Here is a 24523-nt window from a genome sequence, read left to right as displayed (position 1 = left end):
CCTGGCCGGCTCGTCCACGAAGTCTCAACAGTCTGATATCTGAGCTAGTTTTCCCCAAGGCCGAACCCCTGGAGAAGGGAGGGTCGCAATGCCAGGACTCAGGGTGTTTCTTCTTTGCCCCATGGTTCCGGAGGTTTGATGAAACGTAGGAACAGGTGTGACCCAGGACCAGCCACAAAATCCAAGTACCTGGGCTGACAGTTGCATGTTGCCTTTATGACCCTGTGGGGGCCTGGGGAGTCCTTTTCTCTTAGTGTCAATTTTCCTGTCCTGCACAACGAGTAGCCTGTCTCATGGGGTGGTGGGGAGAGTACAGTCAAGTAGGGCAGCATTTCTAACATAGTGTGTGGGGGTTGTTTGCACACCCGGGTATTCCATCCATGGATTTGTGGTCTTACCTACAAGTACAGAGGCGATGTAGACTGGAGTGGAATCTGGGATATTATCTGGGTGGGTTGTCTGACTTTGGCAGCTTGCAGATCTCGGGCCAGCTTGGTGGTAGTGAGTGGATGGATGTTCTCATCCTTACAGAAGTTAAGACAATATTATGTTCATCATGTCTGATTAAATTCAACACCACTAATGTTCTTGGAATGTCTGCTGTGTGCCAGACTCTTTCCTAGATATTGGGGACACGAGGGTGAACAAGGCAGTTAGGGTTCCTGTCCTGTAGGCTCTGTTTGCTGTGTGTATGGTATTGACCATGAATGATCCTCCCTTTTGTTGGGTTATATGTTGACTGTGATTTAGGTAGCACAGATGAGGACTAGTATATTCAAGTGCTCAGGCGGCCATAACAGAATTCCATACATCAAGTGGCTTAAATAACAGAAATTAATTTTCTTATGGTTCTGGAGGCTGGACGTCCAAGATTGGAGTGCTGGCAGGGTTTGGTGTCTGGTGAGGCCTCCCTTCTGTGCCTGCAGATGGCCACCTTCTCACTGTGTCCTCGCAGCTCCTTTGTGGGTGTTTGCATGCTCGCGGGGGTCTCTTCCTTTTCTTATAAGGACACTCGCCCTGTTGGATCAGGGCTCCACCCTTATGGCCTCATTTACCCTTACTTACTTCCTTAAAGGCACTTCCTTCAAATATAGTCACATTGGGGTTTAGGGCTTCAAGGTCTGAATTTGGGGGGACACAATTCAGTCTACAACAACTGGTAAATATTTTATACACGTGAACATTCTTTGGCAGAGAATAATGGCTAGACTTTTTCCACCAGGATAGGTCAAAATGATCCTTACGGAACCCCCAACCAGCCAGAAAAAAAAAGGCAAAACTGCACGGCAATAGGATACAGCTTTATTGTGGTGTGAGAGGAAATTATTGTAAAAATTACATCTGGATGGTTCCTGAGGATGGCATCTTGACTCATACCAGTCAAGTGAGACATGGCCCATTTTATGGAGGAGGTGACTGAGTATAAGGCATGCACTATGTGTGAGCAAAAGGGACAGTGGAGATGTGTCCTTTTTAGGGATGGAAAAATGAGTGGGTAAAGTAAGACTCAATTCTGGTCTTATTTAGGAGTGTGAGCGAGACACGGAAGTAGAAGTGTGTGTGTGTGGGGGGGGTGGTGATGCATGGAAGGACTTCTCAGGAGGCCCCACCTCTGCGCACATACATCAGTTCACCTGTGATCTCACAAAAAGACACTTTGCTGGGAAGGGTCTTGGAATCCTAGAAAAAGCATCTTCTTGGCCAAACTCTAGGGTCATGTGTTTACCTATTGGCATCAGGAGGGACTGGTAGTTTCCTTGTCCATGCTAAACCCTCTGTATTTTCTGGTCCCATCCCCCACCCCACCTACTCCCAGGCACCTGCCTTGACTTCTCTAGCCCATGACACCGAGGGTGCTTGCCTCCTTAGTAACCTTGTTCTCTTTTGTCACGCCAATGCATTGACATCTCCCAGTAGAAGTTAGGGGTCTTGGTTGCTAATGACAGAAATGACATTGCTAATGACTCTGTGACTCATTTAAGGAGAAAATTAATTTGTAAGGTCTGGTGTATCCCACAGGACCAGGCTGGGGGAAGGAAAAAACCCAATGCCCCAGCCATCTTCAAACCACTCAAAATTCAATTCTGGGGAAAGAGCGTCTTCTTAGCCAAATTCTAGGATCATGGGTCCACCCACTGGTATTGGGAGGGTGCTTTATCTTGACTGACAGTCTTTAAAACTGCGTCTAATGGCATCCTCAGAGCAAAGTCAGGGCATTTCTGCCAGTAGAAGGATGAATGGGTGCAGGACAGGGAGGAGCTCCCATGTCCCCCTCCTTTTCCAGTTGGATTGCAAGCAACTTGAAGGGAATGCCTGGGTCATGTTTTGCAGGACCTGGATCAGTGCCTTATCCAGAGCAGATCTCCCAAAATTGCTTGCAGGAGAATTGACTCATGATTGCTTCATTTTGGGGACACACCTCCCAGACCCTCCTCTCTGATTCTGCCTCTTGCCCAAGTGCATTGGCTGGGCTCACAGAGAAAACCAAGAAAGACCAATGGATGTGCTTTTGAAGATGGAAGCATTTAAATATTAGCTTAAAACAAGATGTGGGGTGGGGATAAGGTGGTGTCTTCAGAGACTGATACAGCTCATATTTATCAGATACCCACTATGTGCCAGGCACTGTGGCACTCGCTTTGTGGGTGAGGTACAGAGCTTAAGAATACAGTTATTAGGTTTAGTGAGACCCAGATGTCCTGTGTATTAGTTGAGTGCCCTAGGGTGAGTTACTTCACCTACCTCAGTCTCAGTTTATATTCATTGAGAAAGCAGAAATAATAACGTTTTTGCAAGAATTTAATGAGTGAAAGGTTGAGAAACAGGGTTGTGCCCAGTGCCTGGCCCATAGTCAGGGCTTATAACCAGTAATTATTAGGGTTACTCTCAGCTATTGTGAATTATCTCCCAGTGCTTCTGGGTGGGTACTATTATTATCTCCCTTTTATTGATTTATTTATTTGCTTGTAAATAATGGAAATCTATTTTTCACAGTTCCGGAGGCTGAAGTCCAAGGTCAGGTGCCCGGGAATTCTGTGTCTGGGGACGGCTCCCTGCGTGGTTTATGGACGACCATCTTCTCACATTGTCCTCATTTGTCATAAGGGACCAGAGAGCTCTCTGGGGTCTCTTTTGTAAAGGCACTAATCCGTTCTTGAGGGTTCCACCCTCATGACCTAATCACACCCCGAAGGCCCCATTTCTAAGTACCATCATGTTATCTCCATTTTAGAGACAAGGTCAGGCTCAGTGATTTCAGGACAAGTAGGGATTCAACACTTGAGAGGCAGATAAATAAAAGAAGATTCAGTGGCAGGTGGCTGTGTTTAGACATCTTTTTAAGGGTCCTTTTCACCCCCCCCAGCTATATTGAGATATTATTGACATATAACATATGTAAGTTTAAGGTGTAGAACGTGATGACTTTATACACATATATATTGCAAAATGTTAACCCTTAGTTAACCATTCCATCCCCTCACATAATTATCATTGTATGTGTGTGTGTGTGCGTGTGCGTACATGTGCACAAATTCATGCATGGTGGTAACACTTAAGATCTCCTCTCTTTAACAACTTTCAAGTACGTAAGGCAGTGTTGTTAACTGTGGTCGTTATACTGCACATCAGATCCCCAGAACTTACTCATCTTATAGTTGGAAGTTTGTGCCCTTTGACCAACATCTCCCATTTCCCCACCCCTCGGGCCCTGGCAACCACCAACGTATTCTCTATCAGGTTTGCTTTATTGGATTCCACATATAAGTGAGATCGTACAGTATTTGCCTTTCTGTGTATGATTTATTTCACTTAACAAAATGTTCAGGCTCCTTTTTAATATCTTGGAGTCCATTTGAGCCACAGCTTTTTGCCCGCAAGGCACTGGAGGTAAGGTGAGTAAAACAGAAATGGTCTCTGGGTGAATGGCAACCGAGGTCAGCAAAGCAGACCTATATCTGCATTCCGGGGGCTCATGGTAGGGGACAGATCTGGAGGAGTTGGTCAGCTGAAGAAGCTAGTTGCAGATGATAGGGAGTGGAGGGATCCCGGCAGATAAAATGACAAGCACAGGAGTGCCTGGGTGGCTCAGTGGTTAAGTGGCTGACTTCGGCCCAGGTCATGAGCTCACGGTTCGTGAGTTCAAGCCCCGCATTGGGCTCTGTGCTGACAGCTCAGAGCCTGGAGCCTGCTTCAGATTCTGCGTCTCCCTCTGTCTCTGCCCCTCTCCTGCTCTCTGTGTGTGTATCTCTCTCTCTCTCTCCAAAATAAATAAACATTAAAAAAACTATATTTAATAAAAAAAAAAGAAAATGAAAAGCACAGATGTCCAGAAGCATCACACTCTCCACTCGGGCTGTTCTTTGGGTCCCGGTAAGAACCACAGTCCCCTGCCCCAACCTCCCTGGGGGTAGGAACTGAGTGATGGGTGCTGGATGAAGCTCATGGAGGTCACCTGCCTAAGGGGATGGCAGAAGATGCCCGCTGGGGACTGAGCGTGCTCCTTGGGGGTCAGGCTGCATTGCCTGGGGCTGGGCATGTATAGCTGGAGGTGCTGCTGTGACAGGCATGCCCGGCAGGTTTGTAGGGAGTTGATTAGCAGGCTGGGAAGCATCGGGGTAGATTGTGCAGTGGGGCTCTGGAGCAGGGCCCAGCCTGCTCACTCTCGGGGCAGTGGACAATGAGAGCTTCCTTTGGACGGAAAAGAAACTCTGGTTTGTGAGAAGATGCTGAATGAGGCCCCCAGAGGGACGGATTGTAGGCCATCCACTGTTCCTTACTTGTCCGGTATGTCTTTGCACACTCTGATTGCCACGATTCAGCTTTCCTAATAGGAGCTCTGTCGGGATAAAAATAACGTCTGAAGAATCTTTCCTTTCACTTATTTATAAAATCATCTGTGGTTGAAACATGCAATATAAAGCCACGCCCCCCCTTTTTTTTTGCACATTCTATATATTTCACCATCTTAAGAAATTAAAAAAACAACTTTTTTTCTTTGTTCTGCTCACCCGGATCAGCTAAATTCAAGTGACTAATTCTTTTGGCCCCCCCTTTGGAAAACTAATTATGTTTCTCAGGTCTTTTGTGGCCCTTGTGCATTGTTCGCAAGGTCAGGGCTACAGCAGCAGCCTGAAGTTAATATTTAAAAGCGCTGTTTTCGGTGAATTAAGAAATAATGGGATAAAACCCTCCCAAGTATGCCTATTCATGTGTGATATCAAATCAGGCTTCAGAAATTGGAACGAGGTTTGGACTGAATTGGACTAAAGACCGCGTCCCCTGCATGTCTGTGGGCAGAGAGCCCCCTGACATTAGATGGAGGTGAGATACTGTGCCGTGCTGTGAGACAGGTCCTACTTTGCCAGCACGCTTGGGAGTATCTCCCCATCTTGGCTTATTACTAACGCAGCAGGTCTGGGGCTTGGCTGCTCTGGGGCCTGCCTCGTGTGTGCATGGCTAATCTTTGGGTGGCCGTTTTAGTCCTGCTGCCAGCTGTGGCTTGGAATTTGATTAGCACTCCTTGCTCAGAGTATTAATCTCAGACTGAAGTGAGATTCAGGAATCTTCCTGCAGCTCCAGTGCTGTTATGAACTCTGTGAACTTGGGCCTGTGCTTTAACCTCCCTGGGACTCAGTTTCCTCACCTATAAAATGAGGGGGTTGGCATAGAACATTCTGAGGTCCTCGCAGCTCTGACATCTGATGTAACGGTGATCAGTGATCGTTACACCTCGTGCCTGTGACTGTTTGCCTTCTCAGCCTTCCACCCTGTACACAATCTGTCAACCTGGTGGGGCTGGACCGCTTGTCATCCTCATCTGCAGATGAGGAAACTGAGTCTATGATAGGCTTGCCTGAGTACCACTGTTCAGGGGCACCTGGCCAAGTTGCCGTGACCGAGGGCAAGGCCAAGGTGCTGATGTGGTTTCTTGGCAATTCTGGCCGTGGTTCTGCTGGGCTTGGAGATTGATAAATACAAGTTACACAACCCTAAGCATATCCAAGCCGGGTTACGAACGGCATCAGAGTTATTGGATGCTACCGGTCGAGGCTGTCCAACCTCTGCCCTCCGGCCAGGCCCTTCCTCTCCCTCCCCAGGACAGTTGGAATCTGGAAGAAAAGCAGCTGCACTTTAGAATTCTGAGTTGGTGTTGCATTTGGCTTTCAGAAACGTGAAAGCCCAAAAATAAACAGCTGCCTGGCCACTCGAGTTCCAGCTAAACAGGCCTGCGTTTTCCGTCTCTCTGTGACTCTGCTGTGGTCTGTGTAGCATCTCTTGTGTTTGCAGAGGCCTTTTTTACGCAGGGGGGCTTGGGGTTGTTCATTAGAGCCTGGAGAGACTTCTGGAGGCTTCTGCTAAGAGAAGGCTCCCCACAGCCCCAGCCACATCCTCTGTCACAGAGCGGTCAGAACGCAAGGCTCCGGGGCTCGCTTCCTCTCTCCTCCTTTGGAGACATTTACTTTTTCAGGTGTGGGAGCCCCAGGTTGTGTGCAGAGCATGAAGTAACCCGTTAGCAGCCAGCTTCTGGGGCCTCGCAGCATGGGAGCAAACCTTCCATTTGCCGGGGGTTAAATTAATGCGGGTCGCAGCGTCCCCTCAGGGAAGCAGCTTGTGTTCAGTCCCCCTCTATATAGATGGGCAGTTCATTAATTCTCATTAATCATCCAGTGTTGAATATGACCGCATGGTGTTTGGGTTACGGCGTAAGAAGTGCCATCATGGCGACATTAACTCTGGTTTAAGTAACATAATGGCAGTTCTCATGCTTCAAAGTGCGGCAGAATCACCTGGGAAGCTTGCAGCAACTGCTGATGCTAGAATTCAGTACAGCTGGGGTGGGGCCCGGAAGCTGCATTTTGACACTCAGCACCCACAGCCCCCCTGGGCTGCCGGGGCCTGGTGCAGGTGGTGTTCTCGCTCCCCACTCTTTGAGGGAGGAACTGCGCTCCCAGACAATCAGATTATGTGCTCTGAACTGGCTTGTTGCTTGCTTTTGCCATGGCCGCTGTTAACTTTCCATTGACCTTTCTCCGCACCCCTGCCCCCCATCCTTTGATTCCTGCCTGGTCAGCCATGGCCGCTATCTGGTGTTTACAAACCCCAGCGCAGTACAAGGAGTGTAAACGTGCCCGTAATTTCTGAGCTGTGAATTCCACTTCCTTTGTGGCATCACCCCATGCAACAATGACACGCTTAGCCCAGTCCTTGAAGAGGGGGTGTGGAGAGCAAGGGAAGCCTTGTGCACGTCGATAAAAAACATCCCAGGCCTCTCTGGGGGTCCCGTGAGCAGGCCCTAGCCCCGTCGGATAAAAATCTGATTTGCTGTTCAAATTCTGGAAATAGAACACATTTTTCATGGCAGGAGAAAAATGAGCATCATCGGAGGACACATCATCTCTGATGGGGAGTTTTTGAAAATCAAGGATGGAGAACTGACTTAGGATTATATTTTCAGAACCTTTTACAAGATTAAAGGGCTGGTGGTGGTACAAGGGGGTTGCCGTTCTTTGAAGAAAAAGCTTTTCCTTACACATGCCATGCTCCCTTGCGTCTGGGCGCATCTCCTCAGCGCGTGTTGATACAGCTCTTGGCTTCCAACCTGCTTCTGTCTGAAAAAACATCCATGTAATGACATGAATCAACAAGCCGGAGAGGAAGAGGCCCATGGGCCCCGTGGAGGACTTGGCTCGGATCCCTGTAGGGTCGGTTGCATCATGGCAACTTGCTCGAGTGTTGTCTCGAGTTGGCCAGCCTCCTCAAAAAGAGCTGGGGGTCATTTAATTAATTAGGGGCTTTGGCTGCAGGATGGCCTCCTGGGTGGCATCACCGTGGTGATGGCCACGCATAGCCTTTCTGAATGGAAGCCATTTGGTGATCCTGGGGTCTTTGGATCTGTGTGGCCGGTGTGGAACTGTGCCTTGCCACGAACTCTGACCATCAACCAGATAAGAGCAGGAACCCCTACGCCGGCCTCCGCCCTGATTTGGCTGCTTACCTCCACTGCAAGTGGCCTCCGGGCCCCTTGGTGAGAAAAGATCCCCGAGCTGCTCTGACTCAGTGCCCTGGAGCTCCCGTGGAACGTGGCCGGGTATGAGATCACACCTTGTGAATGGCCGGGAAGCTGCCAGCTCCTATTGCCGGGATTAGAATGCAAGCTTGTTCCTACTAAGTGATTCTAATGCCGTGTTTATGGTCATGTTTCTTCCCCGCTACTCAGACCCCCAATTCTGCCTCCTGAGACCTCACATATGACCCTATAAAACTTCATGTGCTTGGAGGGGTCCCTTCACACTGACCTTTGAGAGCTTCTGTCACTTGCCGTGTTTGCTGTCTACCCCAGCTTCATCCACAGCTTCTAGAATCAGCAGGTGGTGGACTCAGGCTGCCTCGGGTGAAGTCTTAGCACTGTCTTTTACAAACTGTGTGAGTTTGGGCAGTATTTGTCTTTTCTGTGCCTCAGTTTCCTCCTGTAACAAATGAGGTTTTAGTTAGGATTAAATGAGATAAGGTCCCCTGGCACACAGTTAACACTTACTAAATGCTAGTTACTGCTATTATTAAGAATAGTGCCACTGATCTTAAACTGTTGCTATGTCCTGGCCAAAGAGCATTAAGACCTCACTACTCAAAGTGTGGTCCCTGGACGTGCATCGCTATCATCACCTGGGGGTGCACTTGCCAGAAGTGCGGAATCCCAGGCCCCACGCTAGACCTTTGCATCCGGAATCTGCATTTTAACAAGCTGTCCGTGGCCCCTGTCTGAGAAACACTGTTCTAGGACAGTCTCTGCAGGCTGACGTGGCAGTGAATGAGCATCTGTGGGAGGTGGCTGTGGAGGGAAGAGGGCAGTGATTCTCCTGGTCAGAGCCTGGCAAATGTAGAACCTGCCCAGAAATACCTCCACTCCCCAAAGCAGGACAGGAAGACGGCTGGCTGCCCCCCTCTCTGCAGGCGCACAGGCCGGATGTGAATTTTAACCTGCTCTTGCTTACTTATTACAAATCTGGGGAAGGGGAGGAGGTATGTACTGAAAGGGGAGGGGAGAGGCCTATAAGGTGATTTGCTGTGGGTTCGTCCCCCCGAAAACATGGTCCAGGACCCTGTGTCTGCCAGGCCTCGTTTATAGTCATCACCATCAGTAAAAGCACCTACTGTGCTCCAGGCACTTTACTTATGTTATTCCCACTCCTTACAACAGCCCCAAGAGGTGGGCCTTGCTAGCCCCATTTTACCGATGAGGAAACTGAGATCTGTGACGGTCAGGCTCCCGGAATGAGGTCAGCTAGTCAGTAAAAGCCTGGCTTTCGCAGCCACCGTCTGCCTCCCAGAACCCTGCCCAGTGACCAAGCTCTTAACATTCACAGCAGCCGCTGTGGCAAAGGACACCCAGCAGGCTGCAGAACAGGTGGCTGATGGTGATTATTCCAAAAAGGAAAAACTGCCTCCATAGAAGAGGAGACTGGGCCTGTTACATTTAACAAGGGTTGGGGACTGGCTGGGCTCAGTGTGCCTCTTAAACAGGCAGGCACCGCAGGGCAGAATTCACAGGTCCGCAGCCAGCCCCGCTGCTGCCTACGGTTTAAACATTAAACTATAGGGTGGCCTTATTTAAAGGCAGACCGTTTTATAAGGCACACGGTGCTGTCTAGACTTGGGAACATTTATGAAAGTGGTTGTACTGCGCGTGAGTTCCCGTCACTCTGAAGGCGGAGTGACATCTCTCTGGCTCGTGCAGGAACAAATTGGATGTTTTGGGGGGAGGGTGTATGGTTTCAGACATTTGGTAATCTCTTCCTGCTGGGCCCTTTCCCCACCTCTATCTTTCTTTGTCGACGTGGGCGAGGACTGAGGGAAACTGGAGAGAAGGTTTTCTCCAGAATTCTGGCACCCGTGCGTGTTTCTTTGGTAGCCTTCGGTCATGAGGAAAATTGCGTGATCACTTGTGTAATTTTTGCTCGTTGCCCTTGTCCTTCTCCGCCTCTGCTCCCCACCCCCCACCCCAACCTTGAGGGCTGGGGCAGAATCTTGCTGGTTTTCCCTTTTGTGTAGTCCCAGCACTGTGCTTGGTGCCTGGTAGGTACCCAAAAGGAGTAAGTGAATGAACAGTCCAAATGCAGAGAGGCTGAAGTGGATGTCTTGAGGCCATCTTCTGGCCTCATTCTAGGCCATTCTATTCCCCTGGTCACCTGCACAGGTGACCATAAGAAGGAGATGGGGGCGGGGTTGCTTTATCCTTCTGTCTGGTCTCAGGCTCAGATGCCATGGTGATCATGGTGGGTGAGCCCCAGCTGCTCTGGGCTTCCTGACATGTCAGAGGAGGATACAGTTTAAAGACCTGGAGAGAGATTCTCCTGACTTTTATGTACTTGGGGAACATATGTTCCCTAGGCCTTTACTTGCTGGCCCATGAGGAACCAGGAGGAATTCAAGTGTGCTCCAAGAATGAAAGGAAGGAAAGCAGGAAGGCCCTATATAGGGGGCAGTCTCTTCAGGTTAAACATGCTGCCATTTACTGAACACTTATCCTGGGCCAGGCATGTTCCAAGCACCTGACGTCCCCTGCTTTCCCTACTTGATGGATGAGGAAACTGGAGCACAGAAAGGTTAAGTCACCTCCCCAAGGTCACACAGCTAATGAGTGGTTTTAGCCCGGACTCAAAGCCATTTTCCTGACCATTACACAGCACGGCTTTGCCTTGTGCTGGCTCAGGTTATCCTTCGACTTCATGAAGCAGGCACCACCTTAAGTTACAGGAACTACACTTATAGATCTCTTTCTCCTTTTATAAACAACTCTTTAAAATTGTGACAACCATTCTTAGCTTTCTGGGTCCTACAGAAACAGGCCATGAGCTGGATTTGGTCACAGGCTGAATATGCAGCAAACCAAGAAGCATTTCAGAGGGTGCAGAATGTCCCCACGAAGATGAAGTAGGGAAAGGTGTGGAGAGAGGGAGGTGGCCAGGAGCTGCCTCATCCCCTAAAGGGGTCAGGGAGGGTTTCCCTAAGGGATCCTGGAGCTGAAGCCTGAATAAGGATGTAAAGATCCGTGACGTGTAGAGCACTTGGCACAACGTCTGCACCGTATAGGAAGTGCTCCACGACCACCTGCTGTTATTACAGTAGTTGTTACTGTGTCCGTGGTTTGCCATTAACTGGCTCTGCGACCTTGGGTGGGTCATCTCACTGCCCTTGGGAGTTGAAATGAGAGTCTCCCCCTGGCCTTGACAATTGCATGGTTCTAAGTGATTTCTAGCCCGCCTTCTTCCATGGACTTCCCACCAACCCTTTGAAAGAGGGGGCAGAATGAGCCCTCTTTTACATTTTCAATAGAAGATTCATTGTAGGAAGAGGGAAACTTTTGTGGAGGGACAACCACCATGGTTATTAACATTTATGGAGCCCTTTTAGTTTCCTCAGTGCTGAGTGGGGTTTTGTTAGAATGTGAGCACTTTCCTTTTCATACTGGGCTGGAAACATCCCCCTGGCAAACGGCGCTGTGAGACAGTCGGCCTCCTGCCCCACTGTTGGGGGGAGCTGACCAGTGGGCTTATTTTCTTACCCCCCAGAATGTCTTTACCCTCCCCTGACCCTGGATGGGGAAAGAATTTCTTCCTATTGTCCTTTGACAGTAGAGCCTCCTTGAGGCCAAGTTCAGCCTGCTGCATAATCAAAGGGGTGGTTTCTCCCCTGGCCCATCTTTAGTCCATGGAGGAATGCAGGAGGTGGTCCAACAGCCACCCACATCCTCCACGGCCTGTGTGTGCTCACTGTCTGCTTCCTCCCAGAACAAGCTCCCAGGATCGCAGGCCCTGCTCAGACAAAATAAAGCCTTCCAGTCATATCTTTACATTTGACGTCAGCGCAGGGAGGCTTTTCTCACTGCATACTGAACGGGGCTTTCGGAGGGCCTTGAGCCCGGCACCCTGGTGAAAAGGGGCCTTGAAGCTGGAGGCTCATTCATCTCTGGGCAGCCTCCTTTTATCCGGCCTCCGCCTCGGGGTCTGCTCCCAGTCTAGGGGAGGACGGTGCCTCTCCCTGGGTTTACAGCAGGGCGTCCAGCGTTTCCAGTCTGCTTTGTCCATTCCTCGATTGCCCTTGCAGTAGGATGCCAGAGAAAAACGAAGCATCTTCCCGGTGTGCCTGTCTTGGTGGTGGTGTTTGACTAGAGTGGTCCTTGTTTTTATGCTCCGGTTTCACTGTCGCTTCTCTGGTCTGGGTTCTCATCACCTAACCGCAAACATCACCCCTGCCTCCCCCTCCCTTCCCTCCTTTCTCCTCCCTCCTCCTTCCCCTTCTGTCTACCTAGCACCTGCCTGCCTGCCCACACTAAGGGTTTTTCAGGCCTGCCACGTGCCAACGCGGAGTTAAGCACGGGAGATAAAGCAGTGAATAAGATCCCCGCTAGTTTAGAGCCAAGTAATGACACAAATACTGATTTCATTACAGCTGGGGAGGCTTTTGCAAAGGAGAGATATGTGGGCCTGCTAGCCCATTGACATTTGTTGGGAGGGCAGCAAATGGCAAAAACAGCAATAATAATAGTAGCTGCCCAATTCTCATTGAATTATAGATGGGCTGATTGTAGCTTCCATGTATAGTGCCTGGTGGGGACCCGGTGTAAACCAGAAGATGCAAACGTTCCCAGATGTGAGTAGCTTCCTGCTGAGGCTGACGGGGCTTCCCCCTGTCGGAATCGAGGTGTGGCCGTGGGCTGCTGGTAATGAGGACGCTGTCTCTCCGGGGTACTTCATGTCTCTGTGATCCAGAGGGATGAGTTAAATGTCTTTCATCTAGGAGAGGGTGGTCCAGGTGAGAGCTGACGTCATAGGAGGACCACTTTGGAAGGGACTAAGCTGGCTGTTGGTAACAAGCTTCCTTGTTACCCACGGACACCTTCCTCCCCCCCCCCCCCCCCGAGTACTTTTTGCCTCCCTTAGAGCCAGGGTGAACTAAATTACCAAGCAACTTGTTTAGGAGCAAAGATGAATCCACTGGCCAACATATTTTTCCTCATTAGATTCCCGTTGTCATTTAATGCCTTTTTATTTATGTGTTTCTTTTGAGCGATTGCTCTGCGCGTTGGCCCTGGCAGGCCTCTACAGTTTGCATTTGCAGACACTGGCACGGGGATCATCTGGGGCCAGGCAGGGAGTCTGGCTGTCCCTCCCTTTGTTTCATCCTGATTTTTCTATAGCAGAGCCTTTTTGTCTCGTCACGTCACGTCACGTGCGATGGAAGGTGCCCGGGGCCAGAGGAAGGATGAAGGAAGGATTTGGCCTCTGAGCAGTTGCACAACCACAGCATAGGCTGGAGTCTTAAAACCCTGCATTTGAGCAGAACTGGCCTGGAGAAGCGCCGTGCAAGGAAGCTTTCACCAGCCATTGCTGCGGCAGCTGCCCGCTGGGGCTGAGTGATACTGATTTCACCCGTCCATGTTTAATCATCTATGCCCTGTAAACTGAGCTCTTCGGTTTCCTTTTTTCAAAGCATCAGGATTCCTAGAGTAAACGAATTTGGCCACGTGAAGCAACCTCTGCTTTATGGAAAAACAACAACAACAACAACAACAAAACAAGGGAAACAAGACCAAAATAAAACCCCCTAACCCAGCGTCCCAAACCCCAGGCTCTTGGACTCTGATGTTTTCTGTTGTCAGGAGAAGGGTGTTTTTGCTATAAATGAAAGACGTGACAGGGGGTATTTTGAAGCTTTGTTTTGGTTATTGTCGGTTCTGCCAACAAGTAACATCTGTATTTATTTTCCAAACTCCCCCAATGGCTGATTTGCATCTGTTTAGTCCTCTGAGTAACATTTCATTTCCTGACTTTATAGGTTGCTATAAAATCCATTCGTAAGGACAAAATTAAGGATGAACAAGACATGGTTCACATCAGACGAGAGATTGAGATCATGTCATCCCTCAACCATCCTCATATCATCAGTATTTATGAAGGTCAGTGATTTTTTTTTTTTTTCACCCGCGTATCAGTTACCATTTCTCATACCATGGGGCCTGCCAAGATTTTTAGGTAATTGCCCTTCTGGGCAAGAGCCAAGTAGTTTTTTTCTTCATGATGCAAAAATAGCTGGGTGTTATCTCCTATTTGGTTACCTCGAGCGCAACCAGACACACGGAGCACGGCTCCCTTTGGTCATAAATAGCTCCGGCTGGTGCCTTCTTCCGCCTCCCGGCCAGTTCCTTGGCGGTTGCTAGGCAACCCGCTTTATTAAAAGCCAGTATGCGAGACAGCCATGGTTTCTGAAAAATGGCAGTTTGCTGGGTGACCAGGGTCATGGTGGATCCATTGTAAAGGTCATTGCCTAACGCAAATGCCCCAGTGGTGGAGTAATGAGTTACTCCAAGTTAGGCTCTTTGAGTTGGGAATTAGCTTTGAGCAGGTCCGGGAAGTACCAAGAAAGAGGAGGGATCTCTCGGCGGAGCAGATGCCTCACAAATGGAGTCCAAGTCATAAGTGGTGTTTGTGGAAGAGCGGGGCTGGGAAAAAAGTCACAAAAATGCTTGAACTTCAACTCGTTGGTCCTTCCTGGGAAGAAATGGAGAGTATAAACTTCCTATAGCCTATCTTTTCTTTTTTTAATATCTTGTAAAAAAAATTACTTGAGCAATATGTATTTATTGCAGGAATTATTGAAATACAAAAGTTAAAATTTAAAAATATTTTCAGGGACACCTGGTTGGCTTGCCAGTTAAGCATCTGACTTTCACTCAGGTCATGATCTTGCGGTTCGTGGGTTCCAGCCCCGCATCGGGCTCTGGGCTGACAGCTCAGAGCCTGGAGCCTGCTTGGGATTCTGTGTCTCCCTCTCTGTCTGCCCCTCCTGCGCTTGAACTCTGTCTCTCTTTCTCAAAAGTAAATAAAAATAAAAAAATAAATAAACAAATAATTCAATTCTAACCCCCCAGTTCTAATATCACTCTGGCTATATTTATTTATATTTTATCTACTTCTCTATGTCTGTACATGATTTTTATCCAAAGTTAGATCTTACTGTTTATACCATTTTTTAACTTAAAATTTTTTCATGTTTTATACTATGCATCTCTTTCTATGTCAATAAATATTCCCTGTAGGGACAGTTTGAAAGACTTTATAGTATTCCATTTATGGATGTATCATAATTTACTGAATCTAATTCCTTTTCTTAAATATTTAAGTTATAATATTTCTAGTTATTATAAACAGAGCTTTAGTGATCCTCCTTGTAATCATTTTTATATTCATTTCCGTAATTTTTTTTTCTTACGAGAAATTTTCTAGGCTTGGACTTCCTGAGTCAAAGTGTTTCTCCAGAATATTTTTAAATATACAGTCGAGTCAGAAAAATGAACCTATTTTTAATTTGGTATAATCGTAATATTTTTAATTATGGTCTGAGCATAATAAGTTACACAGTAGTGGCTAAGAGGAAGCCAGATGGTAACCTGAAAGTTTTTCTGGTGTCTATTCTAAGTGCTCCTTCTTCTGGTTCTCTGCTGTTTTTTGCCATTTTTCCCCCTGTTGTTTCTATTTTTTCTCCTCATCCAGAAGTAAATGTTGGTAACAGGTTTTATCTTGATTTTTCTGAAGCTCATTTTTGGAGCCCTTGAGGATAGAATGCTTGAGGGAAATCTTCGTTCATTTATTCTCTCCACAAACATCCCTTGCAGTCATTCTCCAAGTGCAGACTCTGAACCAGTAACATTAGTATAAATTAGGATTGTTAGAAATGCAGATTCAAGGGCCTCACTGAGGACCTGATGAATGGGCAACTCTGGGGTGGGGCCCAGAAGTCTGTGTTTTAACGAGGATGGGAACCAGTGGCCTACCGAGTGTCTGTGTCTGGTTAAGCACTGTGTTAAATGTGGTTAAAAATCTCATTTTCAAGGCACAATACAAGGCATGATAGAAAAATACTATGTAGATATACAAGCAACGTATCTAGCACTGTGGAGTCCTGGAGCTTAGATGTTTTCATGACATACAGGCTGGGCCATGAAGGAGGTGTGTTTTTGTTTTTGTTTTGTTTTGTTTTTTTGAGGAAGAATTGGCAAAAGTAGAATTCTACGTTGATAAAATGAATCTGAATATGCCTGTCAATGAGGGGAATTTCTAGAGTTTAGAAGTGAGTGGAGATACAAAATGCAGGATGAGAGTGAGTTTTATACAATTCTGAGTGTTTTTCCTCCATGTGACCTGATTACCATGAAAATCTGAAGGCAGCTGTAAAGGATGACCAGTACAATGTGGACCCGTGTGGGTGCCATGCTCTGTGTGCGGTGCTGTGCTTGGGATTTCTTGGCTCAGGGGAGGAGCCTTCTTCATCAGGAAGTTGGAGAGAGTGCAAGCCCAGTATGAAGTTTGCAGATTATTTGGGAGATAACTGAAGTCTGGCACAGAGAAGCCTGACTTCTTCACTGGCATCGTGCTCACTTTGGCCTTGGGAATCCTGAAGGTGGAATGGAGAACAGGAATCTGTACTCTCAAGGGAAGGACAGAGATGAAACTTAATGGAAAAACATTCTGTTATCAAGGTCAGGTTGGTCTTAGTTCAGCTCCTGCTGGAGGCTTCAAGAAGAAGAAAAGCCCTTGCTTATAACTTTAAAGATGGGTACCACATAATTTAAAGTTCTTTGGGTGACTAGAAATAATTTCCATTAAGGTCTCAGGTGGGAGTTTGGGCCTCAATTCATAAAACCCTATCAATAGGTTTTCGGGAGTCAGGAAAGAGCCTGAGTTCTGACATCAGACTCTTGTGTTTTAGTTCCAAATCCTTCACCGTGGCCTCAACATGAGACTTTGAGCAAGTTGAGGGGTTTCTCAGGGCATCAATAACCACACCTATAAGACGGGGGTAACAGTTCTACCTCTAAGGGTTGTTGACAGGATTAAATTAGATGATACATGTTCTGGTAAGCTCAAAAAAGGTAATTATCGTGAAGACAGTGTACTCATTACAAGTGGTTCCTTTGGCCTGGTCCATTGGCAAGGGCCAGTGGGTGAACTGCAGAGTGCTTATAAACCCCCTGAAATAGTGTATAACTGCACTGTCCAATACAGAAGCCACTAGCCATAGATGGATATTTAACTTAGAATTACTAAAATAAAATGATTAAAAATTAAATTGTCAGCCCCACTACTCACATTTCAAGTCCTCGATAGCCACATGAGTCTTGGCTGCCATATTGGACAGCGTAGATTCAGATCTTGCTCATCCTTGCAGGATAGGACCATGCTGGTATGTAATGTTTTAGATGTTGGGCAGTGCCTACATTAGTTTTTTCCGAGGAGAGGGTGGGTAGGTTTTGTTAGATTGTCAGAGGGATTCCTGACCTCAAATAGGTTAAAAAAAACCCTCTACTGCCACCAAACATTTTATGGCCTGCAGAATACCATACAAATGAAATGAATTGTTTTTATCCAGAAAACTCCCAGGGACTTAAATGTGGATTTTTTTTTTTTTTTTGGCTTTTAATTTCTTAGAAATCTCTGGTTTCTGTTCTGTTCTCTTTCCCTTCTCCCACGCAAGTTCTGTTTCTCCCACATCCACTAAATAACTGTGGAGGAGGGCAGCTCCCCTCCCTTCCCCGGAGGTTTGGAGCCAGGGATCGCCAAGGCGCTCTTCCAGCCCCTACACCTCCACCTGTGACCCCGCAGTCTCCAGGGTCTTCTGACTTTATCTGCTTTGCTGCTCAGGACCCTGGGACCCGGCTTTGAGAGCTAAGTTAGATCTCTCGATGTCATCTGTAGAACTCCGTATAATTTGCAAAGCTCCCCCACATCCCACCTTATTTGCTCCCTGTGGCAAACCTGTGAGGTGGGCAGGCCAGGTGTCCCATTTTTCAGTTGTAGAGACTGAGACTCGGGAAGGTTAGGACTTGCTGGGTGTATCAGTTTGGTGTAGTGGCCACAACAGGACGCCACAGACTCGGTGGCTTGCACAACAGAAACGTGTTGTTCCTCTGCTCTGGAGACTAGAAGTCCCAGTTCTGGGTATCAGAGTCAGAGGGTAGTTTTCCTCCAAGCCTTTCTCCTTGGCTTATAGATGGCCATCTTCTCCCCGTGTCTTCATGTGGTCTCCCCTCTGTATGCATCTGTGTCCAAATTTCCCTTTCTTATAAGGACACCAGTCACACTGGACTAAGGCCCATTCTGATATTCTCATTTAATCTTAATGATCTTTTTAGAGGCCCTGTCTCCAAGTAGGGTCACATTCTGAGGTCCTGGGCATTGGAATTTCAACCTATGAATTCGGGGGACCCAATTCAGTTCATAACACAGGGTATCATGGCTAGCTGGTGGCCCTGGCACACAGGCCTAGTGACCCCATTTGTCTTTTCCTCCGCCAGGCCTCAACCCTGTATTTCTGATCTTGTGTCTTAATTTGCAGGCTCTGCAGCCTACCTCTGTGCCCTAGGCATCCTCCTTAGGTTGGCCTTTTCAATCCTTTGCATCCCTGGGGTGTGGTAGGGGCAGCTTGGTGGCAACAACGGTGGGGGGACCTGAGTGTGTGGTTTCTCAGCCAATCACAGTGTGAAGGGGAACCTTCTCCCTGGAAACTGATTGGTGGCCTGACAGGCCAATCAAGAGCCTTAGCTGAGTACGGAAATGTACAAATTTGCCGAATGAAAAATCAGTGCTTCGCATCTAACCGGCTGTTTGGACATTAGCCAAGTGAATAGGACTATTGAAGATCCTTACAATTTCTTCTTTAAAAAAATTTTTTTTTTCCAACGTTTATTTATTTTTGGGACAGAGAGAGACAGAGCATGAACGGGGGAGGAGCAGAGAGAGAGGGAGACACAGAATCGGAAACAGGCTCCAGGCTCTGAGCCATCAGCCCAGAGCCCGACGCGGGGCTCGAACTCCCGGACCACGAGATCGTGACCTGGCCGAAGTCGGACGCTTAACCGACTGCGCCACCCAGGCGCCCCTACAATTTCTTCTTTAGCCAGGACTTTTATGATTTAAAGCGTACACACACACACACACACACACACACACACCAGTAGCAGCAGCAGCAGTCCCAGCAGTAGCAACGTGGCAGAGCAATGATGTATCTAACCCCGTATGTTTAGGAACTTTGGGCTTTCACAAGGGGAAGGCGCTATCTTGGACTGTACTATCCATGATATTGACATACTAGTTCCAGAGAAAAAGCAATTCATTCATTAACAAAATAAAAATACAAATTGGATGCTTATTACATGCCAGGGCCTGTTCTAGACACTAAGAATATTGGGGTGAACAGGACAATCTCTGGTCTCACGGGGCTGACATTCAGTGAGTGAACAGATACGTGGCTACTGAGCTGAAGCCTCAGTGGAAGAGGAAGTGAGCCCCCTGAAGTTGCAGGCATGCCAGGCAAGGGGAACAGCGTGTGCAAACGAACCAATGCTCAGAGGAGGGAAGGACCTCGTGTTGACAGAAGTGACAGAGGGTCTGTGAGGCTGAGGGAGCGAGTGAGCAGGAGGGGGTGGAGGAGGCTGAGGAGGGCCAGATTTTGACCACATTGACTAAAGGAGGGCTGTGGCTTTCATTCCAGGAATAGGGCAAAGCCACCGGTTTTGAGGAAGAAAATAGTTTTTATTTACACTTTAAAATAATACTAATAATAGCTATGAGTTATTGAGTTTTATCCTGTGCTAGGATGTGTGCTTGTAGCATCTCAGTTAATTCCTTATGTCCACGAAATGCATACTGTTAACAGCTCTAGTTTATGGTAAGGAAGTTTTGTCTTAGCGGCCAAATAACTTCCCAAGGTCACACCAGCTAACCAGTGGTGGACCCGAGAGCTGAACCTAGTCCCTGGCACTCTGAGGCCGGTGCTCCTGATCCAAGCCAGATCATCTAGTGGTCTGCAGATGCCCCTAATTGGGGACAAGCATTATTCTGGAACCCATGATCGAGAGAATTCCCTGGCGTTCATAGGGGTTGCTGCCCTAAATATGTGAGAGCATTAAATCCCAGCTTTGTGGGTATTTTAGAAAATATTTCCGCAGACATCTCAGGAAGAAGTGTGGGGCCCAGATCTGGTAAACTCGAAGATCAAGTGTTTCCTTTCAAATGTTTCTTTCTCAAACCAGACCCTGGGGTTACTTTCCTATTGACCTGTGGGTGAAGGTGATTAACCCTCAAATTTGTCAACTCTGTGTCAACACAAGCCGTAACTGGTTTCTAATGCTAAGTAAATAAAAGAGGATAGACCTACACCTTCTAGTATGTGGTACTAAGGATAATCACTTAATGGAGAGAGAAGAGGAAAAAAGAAATCTCCGGCACCATCTCTGAGATGGACCCTGTTTCCAGTCAAAGGAATTCCATTCTCTCAGCAGGGTGGGAATTGACAGTATGGAAATAACAGCTGAAAAGGAAGTGCCCGCCAGAGCTTTCAACTCGGCTGCCTAGGGTGGAAGAGATAAAAACAGTTTTTGCCTGAGGTTCTGATTTCAGGACCCAGAGCGCAAACATCAAAGGCACTTTGTCTCGCCCTGGCTTCCCCTTTGAAAGCCTAGGAGACCCGATCCGCAAAACCACCAGAAATGAACTTCTTGCCGCACAACACTTTAGGGAAACTTAGCACCCCATCTGGTAACAGCACCCCTCAGGGTAGGGGTGGGGGGGAGGGGTGGGTGGAGGGAGGGAGGGGGATGGGGGTGTGTGGAGTGAGTGGGGGAGATTCCCCTGGTGCCTTCACTTGTCTGCCCTTGGTTTTTGCTCCTGGAAATCTCTCTTCCTGGCCCTGCAAGATTACATCGCCTCATTGGCCCTTTGCATTGCCATATGCTAGACCGGGCCAACTCTTTCATCACGTCTCCTATCTTAGGTAAGGGTGGTCCTGGCTTTCTGGAACCAAGTGGGAAGCCTATTGGGCATTGGTCAGCTGTGATCTCCCACCTTTGGAAGAGTTTCTGAAGCTTGAAAAAGCAAAACCAAACAAACAAACGTGCCTTCCTCGATAAGCATATGGGTCTTGTGAGCCTAAGACCTGCCGCCCTGGAGAAGATGTAAAGGAGTCTGTATTCTAGAAAATTCTCTGAATTCCTACCATAAAGACACTTTGGGTGGGTTTTCTATCAGTTAAAAGCTCCTTCCACCTTCCTAGATGTGTACATTACAGTATGCTTTTTCAAGCTACCTTTGCCTCCTGAGAATGTGATAGACCTTTCTGGAAGGGCATATTATGGTTCTTGCCTCCTGGCGAAAATCACTGCCGTAAAACTCCAGCCAGAGTTGCAGAGGAGAAACCAAGAGACAGGGTCTTTGCAAGAGGGCAAAGGCTGTACTGTGCGCTGCAGGCTTGGAGGACAGCATTCTACCTCCACCTCTCAACTTACAGCCAGGGGCGGTGGGGCTGGTGCAAGACGTGCGTCCCTGGGATACAGCAGAGGTCCTGGAGTCCCAGAGTATGGCTGCCTCTGGAAAGTAACCCCTTGAGAATGGCAGAACCCTGATAAACTCCAGTAATGTACGTGAGCCACAGTTCTCAGAGGGAGCCCAGACCACAGTGACAACATTGCTTGTCCCCCCCACACCCCCCAGATGGAGGTGGAGTCCCCTGTTCTGTGTCATAACCAGCCCTCTGGGTGACTGTGATGCACTCTCAAGTTTGAGAACCACTCTATTAGAGAAACAGCAGCTCAGCAGGTCACAAACCAAGGCAGGGCTCATTTCTAGCATCAATTGTTTGGAAATGCCTACAGTCGAAGCAGTTCACATTTTTCTTCTCAGGTTCGAGTGCCTTAATCCAGCTTTCTCAGGCAGCAAGCAGATCCTGACTGAGGCCTTTTCGAAGGCAGGGGATGGCAGAATTGATCTAACAAGGGCTGTTGCTCATTAGTTCTACCCAGTGTTCTCATTCATTCATTCGCTCGTCTAGTCATTCATTCATTTGATCACTTATTACTTTCACAAAAATTTATTGAGTACTTAGGTCCCAGGTACTTTGCCAGTAGGGTGAATATATATTTTATTGATCCAAGTGGGCTTCGATTTGAATGAGCCAGGTGCTCTTCTAGTTGCTATTATGTGACCTTGGGCTAGTGACTTAACCTCTCTGAGGCTCAGTTCTGTTATCTATAATATTGGGCCAGTAGCTCCATACTTTCTAGATAAGGGTGTGAGGATTAAACCAGATCATGAATAAAATTGCTAAGTACAGTGGCAGGTACATGCTTAATAAATATGCTTAATAAACCATATTGATTATTCCTGATGTGGTGTTTACGGCTCTGAGAGGTCTTTTCATGGCTAGAGTATCACCTTCTTTTGGGAGGTGCTAGAAGAGAAGGTTGAGGCCAGATCGCCTACATCAGGGATTCTGGATGCTGGATGCACACTGAAGTTTCATGGGGCGTCTGTAAAAAATGCTGATGCCTGGGCCTCACCCCTGGGGATTCAGATTTAATTGGCCAGCCTGAGAAATATGGACTTAATCCTGCAACCAAGAGGAAATGAGCCCTGCTCTAGAAACTTGTCTTGGTCTGATCATTTGTCATCGGTGAATTCCAGAGAAGAACGTGTGTCTGGCAGTGATCCCCAGTGAGCAGTGAGCGATACCTTTGGGCTTGGGTTTACTTACTTAGCCATTTGGTTGCTGCCCTCATCAGGGACTCAGAGCCCCATGAAACAGTTTGTTGAACTTGGCAAAGTAGTGTATTATGCTTGTGTTTACTCTTTTGAACCCATGGCGAATCGCTGAGCATTTTAACACACTGCCTTTGCTGCCAGATTCGCAAGTTCCACGCGACGTCTCTGCAGACCGGATCCAAAAGTGAGGACTTTCCCTGGTTAATAACACAGCACCGGAGTTTTCTTCACTGTTAGACGAACGAGCTCTTCGGCCCTGAATCTGTCCAGCCACGTTTCTAATGAGTTTCCTATTAAGTTAGCTATTTGACCTTCAAGTGTATTATTTTCATTGTTTTCATTTGATTACACCCAAGTCATTTTTCTAGAGGCTGGAGATTAGAAATAAAACAACTAAAAACTAATGCTACTCCGTGGTTGTCCTGCCTCGCCCTCTTGGGTTTCCTGGAATTCAATATTTTCTAATGCCTCAAATAATACCACTTGTACTTGAAGTTAATTTTTAAAGAGAAAAAAAATGGAACCGTGTTGTCATTTAATGTAGGATCTTTTGAACTTAAGTGGGATGGCTCTGCTAATTTGCCTCAGAGGTCAGCGGCATGCGTTGAGGAAGACGTCCCTGAGTCTTAGTCTTCTATTTCTCTGTTCTCCCAACTCCCTTTCATCCCTCAAGAGCACACATGTGACCTCAGGTGCAGATTTTGCCCATGCATATCCTTAATAGTCCTGGATTTGATTCAGGCATGACTAAGACTCGCTCCTTACTAATAACAGGCTAACACATGTACACGTGCTGTGATAATCTGCACAATGAGGATAGGTGATCTTCACCTTACCAGATGAGGAAACTGAGGCTCAGAAAGGTAAGGTAACTTGCCAAGGTCCTTCAGCTGGTAAGTGGCAGAGCCTGGATTTGAACCCAGGTAGCCTGGCTCAGGGAGTCAGGTTCTTAACTATGGTACTGTGTTGCATGATGAGGCAGATCAGAATTCAGAGTTGACAAGATAGTCCTGAACCATGCATGGTGGAGCACACAATGGCTAGAAGCAGAGGTGTGATAACAGCAGGGCTGACTTTTCCACCCTGACTGCTGGTAAGGGTGGGATGAGCCCCTGTAGCAAAGCCCTCTGTGGGGAGGGGAACAATAAGGTGGTCTTCACTGTGGGGAGAGGTTCTACTATACCCGTTGCCCAAACTGCATGCTTTTTTTGGAACTTCACTGTGTCAAGTACAAGAGCCTTAGCATCAGCCTGGGGTGGTTCTGAGATGTTCTGATCAATTGTCAGGGCTCTCTCAGATTCAGGATTGGGTGAGTGTGTGTGTGTGTGTGTGTGTGTGTGTGTGTGACAAACAGGCCCGGACAGAGCAATAGAGAAAACGATCAGGGAGACTGTGGGGCATGGCTGATGAGTGTGTGGTGATGGTTGATGGAACGCATCACCTTATAGCCCTGCTTGTTTCCATGGAAATACCCCCAGGGGTGGTTGTGGAAGGAAGATGGAGTCCAATGGCTGGACCAACATGGTGCCATTGATTCTCTCTCCCATGAAGCTCCTTCCTTTTTCCTGGCCACATCCCCTGCCCTCCTAGGATTTGTTATTGGGCTCCCAAGTAGCACTGATGGTCCTACCAGGAATGAATGGTTCTTGACAAGCCTTCTGCATCCTTTCTTCTGCAGGTAGCTCATACACTTTCTTACTATTTCTTCTGCCTTCTGTGGGGTCCACTGCTGGTAGTGGGTGGCCTGGTTGGCTATGGTTCTCCTTGCACATGCCAACCGACATCCAGAGAGAGTTTTGGTTTAAGAAAAGACAATTAGTGAACTAAAGAGCCTTTCATTGTCTAAGCCAGGAAACACATTGATTCAACTCTGACCAACTCATTGACAGTGGAGAGCTGCCAGCCCAGTTTAATTTTCTCGCTCTCACTGC

At 47.6% G+C, this 24523-nt stretch overlaps 1 protein-coding gene across 2 annotated transcripts in view; it reads left to right on the top strand.

Moving 5' to 3' along the window:
- NUAK1 (NUAK family kinase 1) overlaps positions 1 to 24523 on the top strand; it is a 72810-nt gene that overhangs the window by 18525 nt on the left and 29762 nt on the right. For both annotated transcript variants that reach the window (XM_030320433.1, XM_030320434.1), the window contains one exon: positions 13837 to 13957. In XM_030320433.1, the coding sequence (XP_030176293.1) occupies positions 13837 to 13957 (121 nt within the window). The remainder of the gene's footprint in view (positions 1 to 13836; positions 13958 to 24523) is intronic.

Source organism: Lynx canadensis, chromosome B4 (genome assembly GCF_007474595.2).
Source record: "Lynx canadensis isolate LIC74 chromosome B4, mLynCan4.pri.v2, whole genome shotgun sequence".
Lineage (NCBI taxonomy): Eukaryota > Metazoa > Chordata > Mammalia > Carnivora > Felidae > Lynx > Lynx canadensis.
This window is presented reverse-complemented; position numbering and strand designations above follow the sequence as displayed.